The sequence below is a fragment of the Urocitellus parryii genome, chromosome 4, assembly GCF_045843805.1.
Source record: "Urocitellus parryii isolate mUroPar1 chromosome 4, mUroPar1.hap1, whole genome shotgun sequence".
Lineage (NCBI taxonomy): Eukaryota > Metazoa > Chordata > Mammalia > Rodentia > Sciuridae > Urocitellus > Urocitellus parryii.
The window spans coordinates 59,854,229-59,867,462 of record NC_135534.1 but is presented as its reverse complement, the minus strand read 5'-3'; the positions used below and the strand labels follow the sequence as shown (position 1 = coordinate 59,867,462).

General features: G+C 39.9%; 1 protein-coding gene and 1 pseudogene across 1 annotated transcript; one reads left to right on the top strand and one right to left on the bottom strand.

Moving 5' to 3' along the window:
- Positions 1 to 1,056: 1,056 nt before the first annotated feature.
- LOC144254272 (olfactory receptor 52L1-like) lies at positions 1,057 to 1,986 on the top strand (annotated as a pseudogene).
- A 4,580-nt stretch (positions 1,987 to 6,566) lies between these two features.
- Positions 6,567 to 7,508, bottom strand: LOC144254495 (olfactory receptor 56A4-like). Its single transcript, XM_077797738.1, has one exon. The coding sequence runs from the start codon at positions 7,506 to 7,508 to the stop codon at positions 6,567 to 6,569; it is 942 nt and encodes a 313-aa protein (XP_077653864.1).
- Between the last annotated feature and the right edge of the window lie 5,726 nt (positions 7,509 to 13,234).

The following is a 13,234-nucleotide window of genomic DNA, read 5'->3' as shown; positions in this document are numbered from 1 at the left end:
GGAATTCATGAAGAATTTTGACCATTGGAGTAACATGATGACATCTGCATTTTAGGAAAAACCCTTTAACTTCAGGATCAAGAGTACATTGCAGAGAGACCCAAAGCTAAGGCAGAAACACCTAATGACAAAGTCCAGATGAAAGAAGTAGAGAGTGTGAGCTAAAGCTGGGAATTCAGGGGTCAGGAAAAGGAGAGGCTATAAGAGATGCAAAATAAATAAATAAATAGGAATTGGTGAAGGGGCAAAAAGGACGAAAGAAAAAATGAGTAAGGAGAGTTTCCAACTTTCTGGATGAACTTGGGAAAGTAGATAGTGGTATAACTCACAAAAATATTGACGAGACTTAGAGAAAATTTGGGAAGAATAGGCAACTTTGTCCAGTCTTGGATATGTTTACTGTATAGTCTGTAGTAAAGTAAATACAAAAATATCATTTGTTTCAGAAAGATATTTGACTTAAAAACATAATTTTGGCAAACATGGAAGTATTTAAACATTAAAAGCATGTGAATGGGTGGACTCAATTCAGAGACAATGTATAATATTGTGAAAGAAAGAGGGGATGGAACCCTGGACTCAATCTCTAATGAGGTGGAGAATGGTGGGCCTGGGGTCAGAGGAGGAACAACTGTAGAGTGCCATGTTGTGGAAACTGAAGGAGACTAGTGTGAAAAGTAAAAGTAAAAGTAAAAGATGGAGTTATTAATATCCAGAGAATTAATGAGGAGAGTTCTTTCAAATGAACAGTTCTGAAATACAAATAATTGAATGGTAAAGTGTAAGCATCTCTCCCAAAGGCAGCATGTGTTTATTCTTATCTCTGAGTAAAACTAGATTTATCCTAATTCAGACATGTGCAAGTCTCACCCATAAGAAGCGTATCTCCAGGAAAGGAGACATTTTTCCTTGTCTCTAACTGTATTCTCTTGTATTGTAGCTCAAGGTGCTTCATTCTTCTGGTGCAGAGGGCAGCCAGAGCTGGACTATGTGGTAACATATCAGGAGTGAAAAAAAAATCATGACATTCGTTCCTTTAGCCTCTCTAAGCCCTTTATGATGGCCCTTAGCAATTCCAGCTGGAGGCTACCCCAGCCTTCTTTTTTCCTGGTAGGTATTCCAGGTCTAGAGGAGAGTCAGAACTAGATAGCTTTCCCCTTGGGTGTCCTTTACTTCCTTGCTCTAGTGGGCAACGTTACCATTATCTTCATCATCTGGGCTGAGCAATCCTTGCACCAACCCATGTACCTCTTCTTGGCCATGCTAGCTGCCATTGACCTTGTCCTGGCATCCTCCACTGCACCCAAAGCCCTTGCTGTGCTCCTGGCCCATGCTCATGAGATTGGGTACATTGTCTGCCTGACCCAGATGTTCTTCATTCATGCTTACTCCTCCATGGAGTCAAGTGTACTGGTGGCCATGGCTCTGGATCGCTATGTGGCCATTTACCATCCTCTGCACCATTCGACCATCCTGCATCCAGGGACCATAGGGCGCATTGGGGTGGCAGTGCTGGTACGTGGATTGATCCTCCTCATCCCCTTTCCCATCCTCCTTCAGAGCCTTATCTTCTGCCAGACCACAGTCATAGGCCATGCCTATTGTGAACATATGGCTGTGGTAAAACTTGCCTGTTCAGAAACCACAGTGAACAGAGCCTATGGGCTGGCAGTGGCACTTCTGGTGGTTGGGATAGATGTCCTGGCCATTGGTGTCTCCTATGCCCTCATCCTCCAGGCAGTGCTCAAGGTACCAGGGAGTGAGGCTCGACTCAAGGCCTTTAGCACATGTGGGGCTCATGTTTGTGTCATCTTGGTCTTCTATGTCCCTGGAATATTCTCCTTCCTCACTCACCGCTTTGGCCACCATGTACCCCATCATGTCCATGTTCTTCTGGCCACCCTGTACCTCCTTGTGCCACCTGCCCTCATAATCTAGAAAAGCAATCCTCTCATCTATGGGGTGAAGACTCGGCAGAGAAAATAAAACAGAGTTAAAAATAGTCAATCCAAAAGAAAAATAAAAACAGGTGTGTATGTAAAAATAACACCAGAGCTGGTAAGAAGGGAGGGCTATGAGTGGGTGAAATGAAATAGACAAAATTACATCTATTGATGTACATGTCCTTTAATATCCTCTTAGAGTGATCCATTTGCTGCTATTCTAACCCCTCAAATGCTTCCCCAAAGCTTCTTCCAGAACAATATGAGTAAAATCAATTTAGATCATTCCACTCTGTCCTTCTGTGGTCCCAAGGAAGGTCTATGAATTTTAAAAACTAATTATATTAGACTTAAGTTTCATTGTTTCCTTACACTATTTCAGCTGCACTAGTATATTATGTATTTTCTCTCACTCCTGTTACATTACACATGTTCTTACATCAATCAGAAAATATGTCCCTGCCTTTTTTCTAACGCTTTTGTCTTACTTTGTCTGATAGTCACATGTTCTCTGTTATTAGAGTCTTAGACACAATGAAATAATTCTCCTTGTTCTTTACTCCTTTGAACACAACTACTAAACACCTTAGCTCTTCTATCAGCCTTCTGTTATCAGCATTTCAATCCTCTGCTCCACCTCTAATCTCAGGACATTTTGCACATTTTCTCAGAGAATCAGTAAGAGGTATAGGAAAAAAAACTGAATAGTGATGAGACAAAAATCTGAGTTCACTTTATCTGTTACCTCTCACTTTGCTCCTTTGGTGGTTGTTATCCCAAATGTTCATCCCTCCCTGGGCAGAAAGATGTAAGATAAGGGAATGAACTTTCCAAGGCAGGAGTAGGATTGACTGTGAAATGACACTTAGTGAAGAGGTGAAGGATCAAACTAAACACCAAATGGAATTTTAATTTTATGAGTATGTTTCTTTGACCTTCCAGCAACCTGCATCACTAATTTTCCCATGTTTTGCCTAAACACAGGCCAAATGTCACTTCTTACAGATGAACACATCTACATATGGTTCCATTTGCACAACTCCAGGTGGAGAAGTAGAATCTTATTATGACAAATTCCCTCATTAAAGAAGTAAATTCACTCTTTTCTCAAATGTCTACATGTGAGCACTGATGTGAGACTAATCTTGATCCTGCCTCCACTAGCTCAGCTCTAGGCTAGCTCCCCTAGTTTTAGACATCAGATTGACATCCCTGTAGCATTGCTCCCTTCTGACCTCCATTCTCCCAGGTTGGACAATCTGGTTCTCAAGTAGGCGTTTTTAGCTCTACCACTCTCCCCTGAACCTCATCATTCTTGTACCAAAGGTCTTAGTGTAACTCATATCACCCTTGTTAATAGCAAATCTCATCAGGTAAAATGACAAAAACTTATACATTTTGAACCCTTATGATCTGATGTAAAAATTGAAGAACAACTCTTCACACTTAGCGTCTCCCTTTAGACTCCTTTCTCAATACATGCCTGAACTGTACTTTGCTTCTGGTTTGACCTACAGACTTCTAACCCATGTGTCTTTCTGATCTCATTACACAGGGGTATATGATAATGAAGATACATTCCTTTGAAAACAGTAGAGATGGAAATGTACAGGGGAAAATAATAAAGTGGGTTTCTACTTACAAGTTAGACTCTGGTTGAAAAACTCTTCATAAATTAGGTCATCTAGCACATTGAAAAATCAAGAAAAACTGCATAATAATAGAGGAGATATCATCCTTCTTTAAATGAGAATACTAACTCAGATTGAGATCTGTGAGTCAAAAGTCACACATCTTATAAATGGCCAAACTGATGTGCTCAGGGGTTTAAATAAATCAGTCTCATTTCAAGATAAGCAGATTTAGCAGGTGCAATGGCACACATCTGTAATTCCAGTGACTCAGGAGACTGAGTCATGGCCAAGTTGAAGGCTAACATCTGTAACTTAGTGAGACTCTAACTTAAAAAAAAAAACCTGTTCATGTAGCTAATGGTAAATTGCTTCTGGCTTCTATCCCCAGTAGAAAAAAAAATGTATATATATATATATATATATATATATATATATATATATATATATATATACTGCCAAAATAAGAAACCTTAGAATTTAATGATATTTAAGTTTGTATTGAACTGTAAGTTATATGCAGCGTTTTGCTAAGTGTTTTGGAGAATATATTAATGACTTGATTCTCTGAGCCCTTTTCAAAGAAAACAAGAAACAAACTGTGATGTTTTATTAACTTTTATTCACCAAATGTAACAACATGTAAACAACTGTATTATCAATTCTATAAATTGAAAGATTAGTAAAACTCTTGACCAGATTCAGAGGCAATTACAATCTAATATCTGTGAGAAATGAACATATACTCATGACTCAAGATGGCCAGATCAATTCCATTAGGGTGAATAAAATAAGGCACTGTGGAGTAAGTAGAGTCTAAACTGAGACTGGTAGAGTGGGCTCAGTTTATCAAATAAAGACATTAGTGTGAAGTTTTCTGTGTGGAAAAGGCTACTTTAAATATATATATATATTTAAAGTATATATATATATATATATATATATATATATATATATATATATACCATCAAGTAGGGAACATCTAGAGAAGCATGAGTTAGGAGCTGGCAGAAGAACAAATGAAGGGAAGAGTGCTTGAAAAATGTTGTGTTTTGATTGGGCTCTGTCTTGGGAGTTGCAAAACAGAAAATGGAGATTAAAGATATTATTTTGATGAAAGACAACATCATAGGAATGATAAATTACTTTATAAGTCCTCCAAGAAATGTTGGGTCAACCCAGATCAGCTAAGTTGGAAAGCATTCTCAAACGACTCATAAAATACTATATATGAAGCCCTCAATTACTATCCCAAAAGGGACCTGGTTACTAATGTAAATTAATACCAGGAAATATCAATCAATCACCACCAATCAATCAGTCACAATCACTTTCAGAGCATGATTGGGATGAGAACTCTAAAGAGTTAAAAACATTTGTTCTCGTTTAGCCACCCACTAATTCAAATGCCTGCATTCTATAGAAAACTACACTGGCCCCAGGACAAGATATGAAGACTGACACAACAGGGCTTCAAATAGGATGAGGAGTACAATTTAAGGTATATCTAAAAAATGAAGGAAAGTATGGGAATGTCGATGCTACCTGAAATCTGAGAGAGAAACCAGGTAAGACAGTATGAAATTAGACACTGATAACTGGGTTGGGGGGAACCATAATATTTCACTTAAAATAAGACACACTCCTGTCAAAATAGCAAATAATAAAAAATGTTGGAAAGGATTTGGGGAAAAATTTATGTTCATAAATTTGGTTGGTGAGACTGCAATTTAGTACAACCACTCTGAAAAGCAGCACAATAGCCAAACTATGGATGCAACCTAGGTTTCCTTCAACAGATGAATGGATAAAGAAAAATGTGGCATATATACACAAGGGAATATTACTCAGTTGTAATGAAGAAGAATGAAATTATGGCATTTGCCAGCAAAAAGATGGAACTGGAGGATATAATGCAAAGTGAAATAAGTCAGTTCGGAGAGTCAAAGGCCAAATGTTTTCACTGTTATGAAGAAACTAATCTAAAATAAGGTGAGAAGGAAAGAGAAAAGAAAACAAAAGGAGAGAAATCTTTAATCAAAGTGGAAGAAATATAAGTAGAGTAGGCAAAGGGGATTGGGGAGGAGAAGGAAAGAAATACAGGAAAAGGGAAAAAGAATGGAATGAATTTGACTGAACGTTCATGTGTACATACATGAGTTCACCACAGAGAATTCCAACAAGTATACACACAAAACACTAATTTTTAAAAATACTATAAATAAACACCAGAAAGATCATTAGACTACAGGGAGAGAAGCATGGACGGGTGGAGCTGGGGGTGCTAGGGAATAAACTAGAGCAAATTATATTCCATGCTTTTGTGATTATATCAAAATGTACCCTAATGTTATCTATAACTAAAATAAATCAATTAAAAATAGATTAAAAACATGTACCCATGCAAATATAAATCATCCTAGAATTTAACAAAATTTACTACAAATAAGGAAAAAAATACAGAAAATTTATGTAGCAGAGAAGTGGCCTTTTCTCAGGGAGAAAAGAAGCAGTGTATAACACATGCCACTCAATAAGACCAAAGTTCTGGAATCAACCTCTGTAGCTCCACAAGAGACTCAGTGATGGCACAAAACCAGGTTCAGCCATATCAAGGAGAATAAAGAGATCTAACACATATGAGTTAAACAGTTTAGAAAACTAAAGGGCATTTACAACCATTGAAATAACATTTGTTCTTTATTTGACAAACCATATCACTCCAAGTTCCTGAAGTTATGCCTTGATAAGTCCCTTTCAATTGAGAAGGCCAGAAAAAAACTTACAAGTTATTCCAAAAGGCAAAAGTCAAGCTTCTAGTTAGTGTAACAGAAAACAGGCATCAATATATTAATCTCCCATAGTCAGCAATTGAGCAAAGCAACATACAAACTTACTCTTACATGAAATATTTAAATTTCCTATGCATTGTGAAAATTAATTCCCATTGTCAATTTCTGTTTCCAAGGTCAGGTCTCACTCATTTGACTTCTTAAAAGCTTCTCAGCAGTTTTTGGATTCCCTGCTTGATTTCCTTAGTCCTTACACCATAAACAATGGGGATCAGCTCTGGGGGAATGAGGTGGTGCAGGATGTTGAGAAGGATGGGGACATCAGGGGGAATTCTCTCCCTGGCCAGGTTAGTGATGACCAGAACCAGCAGCACTGTGCTGAAGAAGAGGATGAGGATGAAGTGGGACCCACATGTGCTCAGGGCCTTGGCCACAGCACCCTCACCCTTGATCCTTATCACAACTTTCAATATAAAGGAGTAGGAGAGAACAATAAGGATGAGGTCAGAACCCAGCAGCGTCCAGCCTGCCACAAACTGATAGAGTCGGTTGAAGATGATGTCATCACAAGATAGTTTGGACACAGACAGGTTAGTACAGATGCAGTACTTGACGATGTTTCCTGCACAGTATCTTAGTCTAGCAGAAAGGATGGGAACTGGAAGAGAAAAGAGGGCATTTCTGGCTATAACAAAGACAGCAGCCCTGACCACAAACTGGCCAGTGATGATGGAAGTGTACCCCAGTGGATGGCAGATGGCCACATAGCGGTCATAGGCTATCAACATGAAAGTGCAGGGCTCCATCATCAGGAAACTGTTCATGATGAACATCTGGAGGAAGCAGGCAAAGAAGCTGATGGGTCTGAGGTCAAACCAGAAGATGGCCAGGACCTTGGGGATGACAGTGAGGCAGAGCACAATGTCCAGCAGGGAGAGGAGGCTGAGCAGGTAGTACATGGGCTCATGCAGTGAGGCTTCCAGCCAGATGACGATGAGGAGGGTGGTGTTGGCCCCCATGGCCAGGAGGAAAAGGAGGCTCAGGGGCATGGACAGCCAGTGCTGCCAACTCTGGTAGTTAGGGAAGCAGATGAGGAGGAATTCAGAGATCAGTGCAGTGGAGTCGTTGTTGGACGATGCCATAAAAAGTATCCCAATAAAACTGGAAATATAAACTACCTTACAATGAAGTACTGAAGTATATGATCACAGAAAGTATGTATCCTTGATGTGGTGGACTTCGGGTTTACACTGGAGCCCAAACCTGTCTCAATGAAATTTTAAAATAATCACCAACATCATCATCATTATCATCATCATCAACATCATCAACAACAACAACATCACATCGTTAAAATTATTAACATCATCAACATCATCATTGTCATTAACAACAAGAATTATCTGAGCATGTGTCCTGTGCTGGGCACTATGTTGAATGGTTTACATTCATCATTTCATATCATTCTTTTAAAAAATACTGAAGAGTAATTGGTATTCTCCTACGTATTTTACCAATAACAAAAGGAAGATTAGAGAGAACAGAGTGGTTAGATTATACAGAGCCAGTAAGTAGAAATGCCAGGACTATGAGCCACAGAGTCCAAGAGTAATAATAATAATTAGTGGCCTGTTTACAGCCACTAATCTACTCCACCTGCATCCAAAAGCATATTTACCTAATGGAACCCTTTGTCCCTTTCTTCTTTAATTCCTCTCTTGCTTCCTTTCTTCTGTGTTTAGAAGACAAAGCTATATGGAGAGCTTCAGGAATAATAAGGGTATGGTTTAGCCAATTCCATGTAGACCCAAGGAATGCCCAGCCCTCTACTCCTCAGACCTGGACAGGACCTAAGTTGAGGATTCTTTAGTTTCATTCTTCAGGCAGCACTAGAGTATAGAGGCAGAGAAGCCCTTGACAGATGCCAAGAGCAATAATTTCTTCCCTCCCCAAAGAGGATTTCATTTTAAAGCCATGGGGTCTGCCATTCACTTACTCAATTATTTGCTATTGTTTTTCCTTGTAAAGTCTCAAAAAGACTTTCTTTGTTTTGGTTCCTCTGGAGAGGACTATGATTATCTCACCCTAGTGACAGAGACTGGGGACACCAGGAATAAGATGAAAACTTGTGGGTGCTTCTTCAAATGGAAGGCAGGGTCTTTGAAGAGCTTTTCAAAAGCAGAACATACCTTGAATCTTAGAAGACAGGAGAAATATTTTCTTATCCTGGGAAGAAAATTGAGAGAGGTCCAGAGGCTTTGGGAATGATAAGAATTTGGGTCTACCAGTACCCTTCCACATCTGGAGGTCTGAGTGGGCTGGCTACCTTCAGCTGGCCCATGTCAGTCTCTTGATTTATACTGCTCTTATCAGGCTATGAGCTAATCTGTCACAGGAATATTGTGCAAAGATGACCTGCTCTTAAGCTCCCTTGAGTTCTATACTATTAATCCTCTCTTCTCCTTCTCTGAGAAGCACAGCTTCAGACAGTTCACTATGAAAAAGGAAGGTGAGACAGAAGTACTCCTGGTCTCTGTGGAGGCTGCTCCTTACTCCATCATCTGGATGACTCTTCAGAAGGACCCTCTGAATTGTCCTGTCTCCAAATTTCATCAAGCTTTTGCCTGCTCCTTAGATTGTGATCCCTTTCCTTATGTCAAGGGCCATTTCTTTATTTATTATGGACATTAAGACATGAATTGATGGTGACATATGGCTGTAATCCCAGTGGCTTGGGAGGCTGAGACAGAAGGATTGCAAATTCAAAGCGAGTCTCAGCAACTTAGTGTGGGGCTCTATGCAACTTAGCATGAGCCTGTATAAAAAAAATTAAAAAGGCCTGGGGATGTAGCTGTAGTTCAGTGATTAAGCACCCATGGCGTCAGTCCCTGGTACAAAAATGATTTGAAATGACATTCCATAATCAAAGTCAGAAGAATTACATGTGGATGATGACAGAAAATAAGCACTCAGGATTCATTATTTAACCATACCCAAACATGTACTTGCCACTTGTTATCAATCAAGGTAATGTGAAACACACTGAAGAAAGATGAATAAGACAGGGCCTTCAATCTTATGTCACAGTGTTAGTGATTAGTTTCTAATTTTGAGCTTGTGTGACAGAAAAAATAAACTTTACTGAGAAATTAGAGATGAGAATGGGAGAGAGAAGAGGATTTCAAAATAGATTTATACTTAAAGTTTTAACCCTGAGATATTGACAAAATATCCAAGTAAAATTTTCCAGATATCATTCAAAATATGATATGTCTAGGAAATTCAGACTGCAAGTGAAAATGTGCTTTTTGCTTTTTTGAGGGGAAAAAATAAGGTAAAGAAGCTATTGGTATGTTTTCAAAAGTGAGAAGGATCTAAGCATGTCTTTAAAGTTTAGATTAAGCATTCCCAAGTGGTATTGGTAGTTGTTAATTCAGAAGGAAAAGGAAATATTTGATGGAATAAAGTTTCAGAAAAGATAGCAGAGAGTTGTTTCAATGCCATCAGTGGGAGCTCTTGAATAAAACAATGACAGGGACAGAGTTTCTGGCTTCCCACCACTCCTCTTTTCACAAAAGAAATTGTCAAATCTGGACGCCAAGAGTGAGTACTTATCCAAATGGTAAAACCTGTGGCTTTGTGTTGGGTAGTTTGGTGATGGGGAAACAAACAAAAACAGAATGAAAGCCATGAGACTGGCTCTCCCACAGAAAAAAATAATTCCATGTTGGATCCCCAGCTATAGTAGTATTTTAAGTTGCAAATGAAAGCAAATGTCCAGTTACCTGGCATCAAAATGACTTTTCCTCTGAGGTAGGAGGAAATTGACTGTGTTCATGGATATTTTGAAGATAAGAGGGAAAGTTCTTTCTTTTTTTTTTCATAAAATACAGTTACTTTCTGATCTCTTAGCCACCACTCTACCCCAAAATGCATTTTATCTTCGATATCTTCCAAAGATTAACTTTCCATACTCTGTACATATTTTTAAATCATACATTTCTGACACAGCAAATAAAGACAAAAATAAAGACAACAAATCTGATCAAAGGACTTCCACTTTGAAAATCTCAAGCTTTCCAAACACAGATTGTACTATAAAAGACTGGGGCGGGCGGGAGGAGCCTTCTACCCATCATAGGGCTTTATGAAAAACTAGAATTCAGGGCTTAAAACTGGAAAAAGGACAGTTCTGTATCGGTTTTCCATTCCACTTACATATATGATTAGGAAAATGACTCTCAGCATGAATCTGAGAGGTAACATGCATAGGAAACATACCACCACTGGAAAGGCTTTTCCTTTCCAATAATCTCAGATATGACTCCAGAGAGTGTCTTGGTCAATTTGAACAAGTGAGAAAATCAGAGCACTTTTCCAAACTCAGTCCCTAGGATAGACCCACCCAAAATGTTCCTGAAATCTACCTTCGCATTCTGCTTTGATGATATCAGGAGCATCCAAGTATAGAACATGGATTAAATAAAAATTGCTATCTTCTGAGAGCTTACTTAATTGAGAAAAGTGGCTTTAGAATACACATTTAGAGTACAGTTGTGAATGTCATAATTCTGATTATAGAACAAAGGGAAAGGGACAAAATACAAGTGAATGAACAAGTGGGATATGGTATGGGAGGAATAAATAAACTCTAGATAAGGCAGAGGGGTGGGAGGGGATTAGCAAGGATGGTGGAATGTGATGGACATCATTATCCAAAGTGCATGTATGAAGACACAAATTGGTGTGAATATACTTTATATTTATATAACCAGAGATATGAAAAATTGTGCTCTATATGTGTAATATGAATTGTAATGCATTCCACTGCCATATATTTAAAAAATAACATAAATAAAATAAACTCGTAGCATCCAGTTTTCCCATTTATGAAATACAACAAATAATACTTAGGCACAGGTGTTACTGTGAGAAGGGAAAAAAAAATGCTATAATTTCCTAAAGTCCTGTTAGGTCCGGGAACATAGAAATCTAATAGCAAATAAGAAAGGTGCAGAAAACAGGAGAATGAAGTCTCTCCTTTTAGGCAGTGGTAAGAACAGAAAGAACTGTGTAGGGTGATGATAGTGATGAGGCATTAGGAGCTGGTTCTTTAGAAGAGGGAGGCAGAGAGTAGAGTACCAGGGTACAATGTTTAAGGTAAGCAGGGGCAGCTTTGTGAAGATCCTTAGTCATTTTTCTGAGAGTAGACATCATCATGTGCACTATAAAGAGTGAATATTTGGAAAAGGGGGGGATTTTAACATGGCGGCGGGTGCTGAGAGATCCATCTTGTGACTTCCTCAGCTGCAGTGGCAAAGAGAGATGTCAGATTGACTGAACGCTGTTTGCTCAGGAACATTTGGCAATGGTGAGCTGAAGTGGATCTTGGGCAAGCAGTTTGAGCCACTCAGAGGCCACACTGAGCTTGGCGGGGGTGAATTCAGGTGGCCAGTGTGCAGTTTCTGGCTGATTGTTTGTGTTCCGCCACCAAACCGCTACAACTCAGTGCTACAGAGATGCTTGAGGGGAATAGAGAAACAACTCTTCAGTTTCCATAGGCCAGCAGACCCAGAGCTGAGGTGGGACCTGGGAGAGACAGATTGGACGCACCCTTCCCATCAGACACCCAGACAGAGATAAAAGCATCCACCATGGCAGAGAACTGATGTCACCAGAATTCTGAAGATGGGATAGCTCCATAGTAAGAGCACTGACTGCAGGTGTATGACCTTCGGCCCCCCCTCTCCACACAGCCAGGAAATTTCAAGGGCCCCTCCCAGCTCTCTCTGAGCATGACTGTCAGACCCAAGAGAGTCAGGAGGGGCACCTGACTCCCGGCAACCACTCCCACCAGCGCTAACAACTGAGGCCTCTTTCACCACCTCCCGGGGGTGTGGCTGCCGGAGGGAATCAGACAAAATAAGCTGAGGGCCCCCAGCCCCGCGCACCACAACCTTGGGGTATGGGTGAATGGCAAACAGAGAGAGTGCCCAGTCGTTCAAGAAAATAGGGACCCAGGGAGAAGCAGGCCTGGTGTGTAGCTAGTTCTGTGGTGAAAGTCACCAGTCACCAGTGAGCGGGGCCTGGCTAGCAAGAGAAGCGGGGAGGTGGCTGGAGACCAGGAAAGGCCCTGGGCGAACAGGATTGAAGAGCCACAGAGTGGGGGAGGAAGAGCCACCTCACAGGGATTGTTTCCTTCATATTGAGAGGAGAAGCTTGGCCCAGTGGGCACAGCTCCACCTAATGGAAGAGAAGTTAATCGAACTCTAAGAATGCATTTATCTCTTTTTTAATTTCTTTTCAATTTCCTTTTTCCACTTTTATTGTATTCTACCTATTTTCTCCTTTCTCTCATTCTCTTTAGTTACTTCTCCCTTCCACTTCTTAAACCTTTCCTGCCAAGCATTACGACTCCATTTATGTGTAGTTTAATAAATGTATATAGGTAAAAGTTCTGAGGTGATCTATAGTGCTCCCAAGTCCCTAGATACCCCCAAATACCTCGGACCATTCTCCTGTTAATATCCCCCTTCAGTAGAGCAATCTTCCAAGGTTGCAAGATATACCAACTCCTATACCTTCACATCACTCGACCTAAACATAAAGTGCCGAGACCAAATGGCAGATCGCTATATGCCATCAGAATCCGTACGCATTTTATGAAATGAAGGGATCTGCTTTAAAGTACAATAAAGCCCAACATCTCTAGACATAGTCTACCATCACAAAGGAGAGACCCCAGAGATATACAAAACCAAAATAAATTTATAGGAGTAAACAGTAACTCAGCAGTCAAACAGAGCCAGAAGTAAAATGAGCATCATGAAAAAACAAGGAAGAAAAGGACTACAAACAATGCAGGACA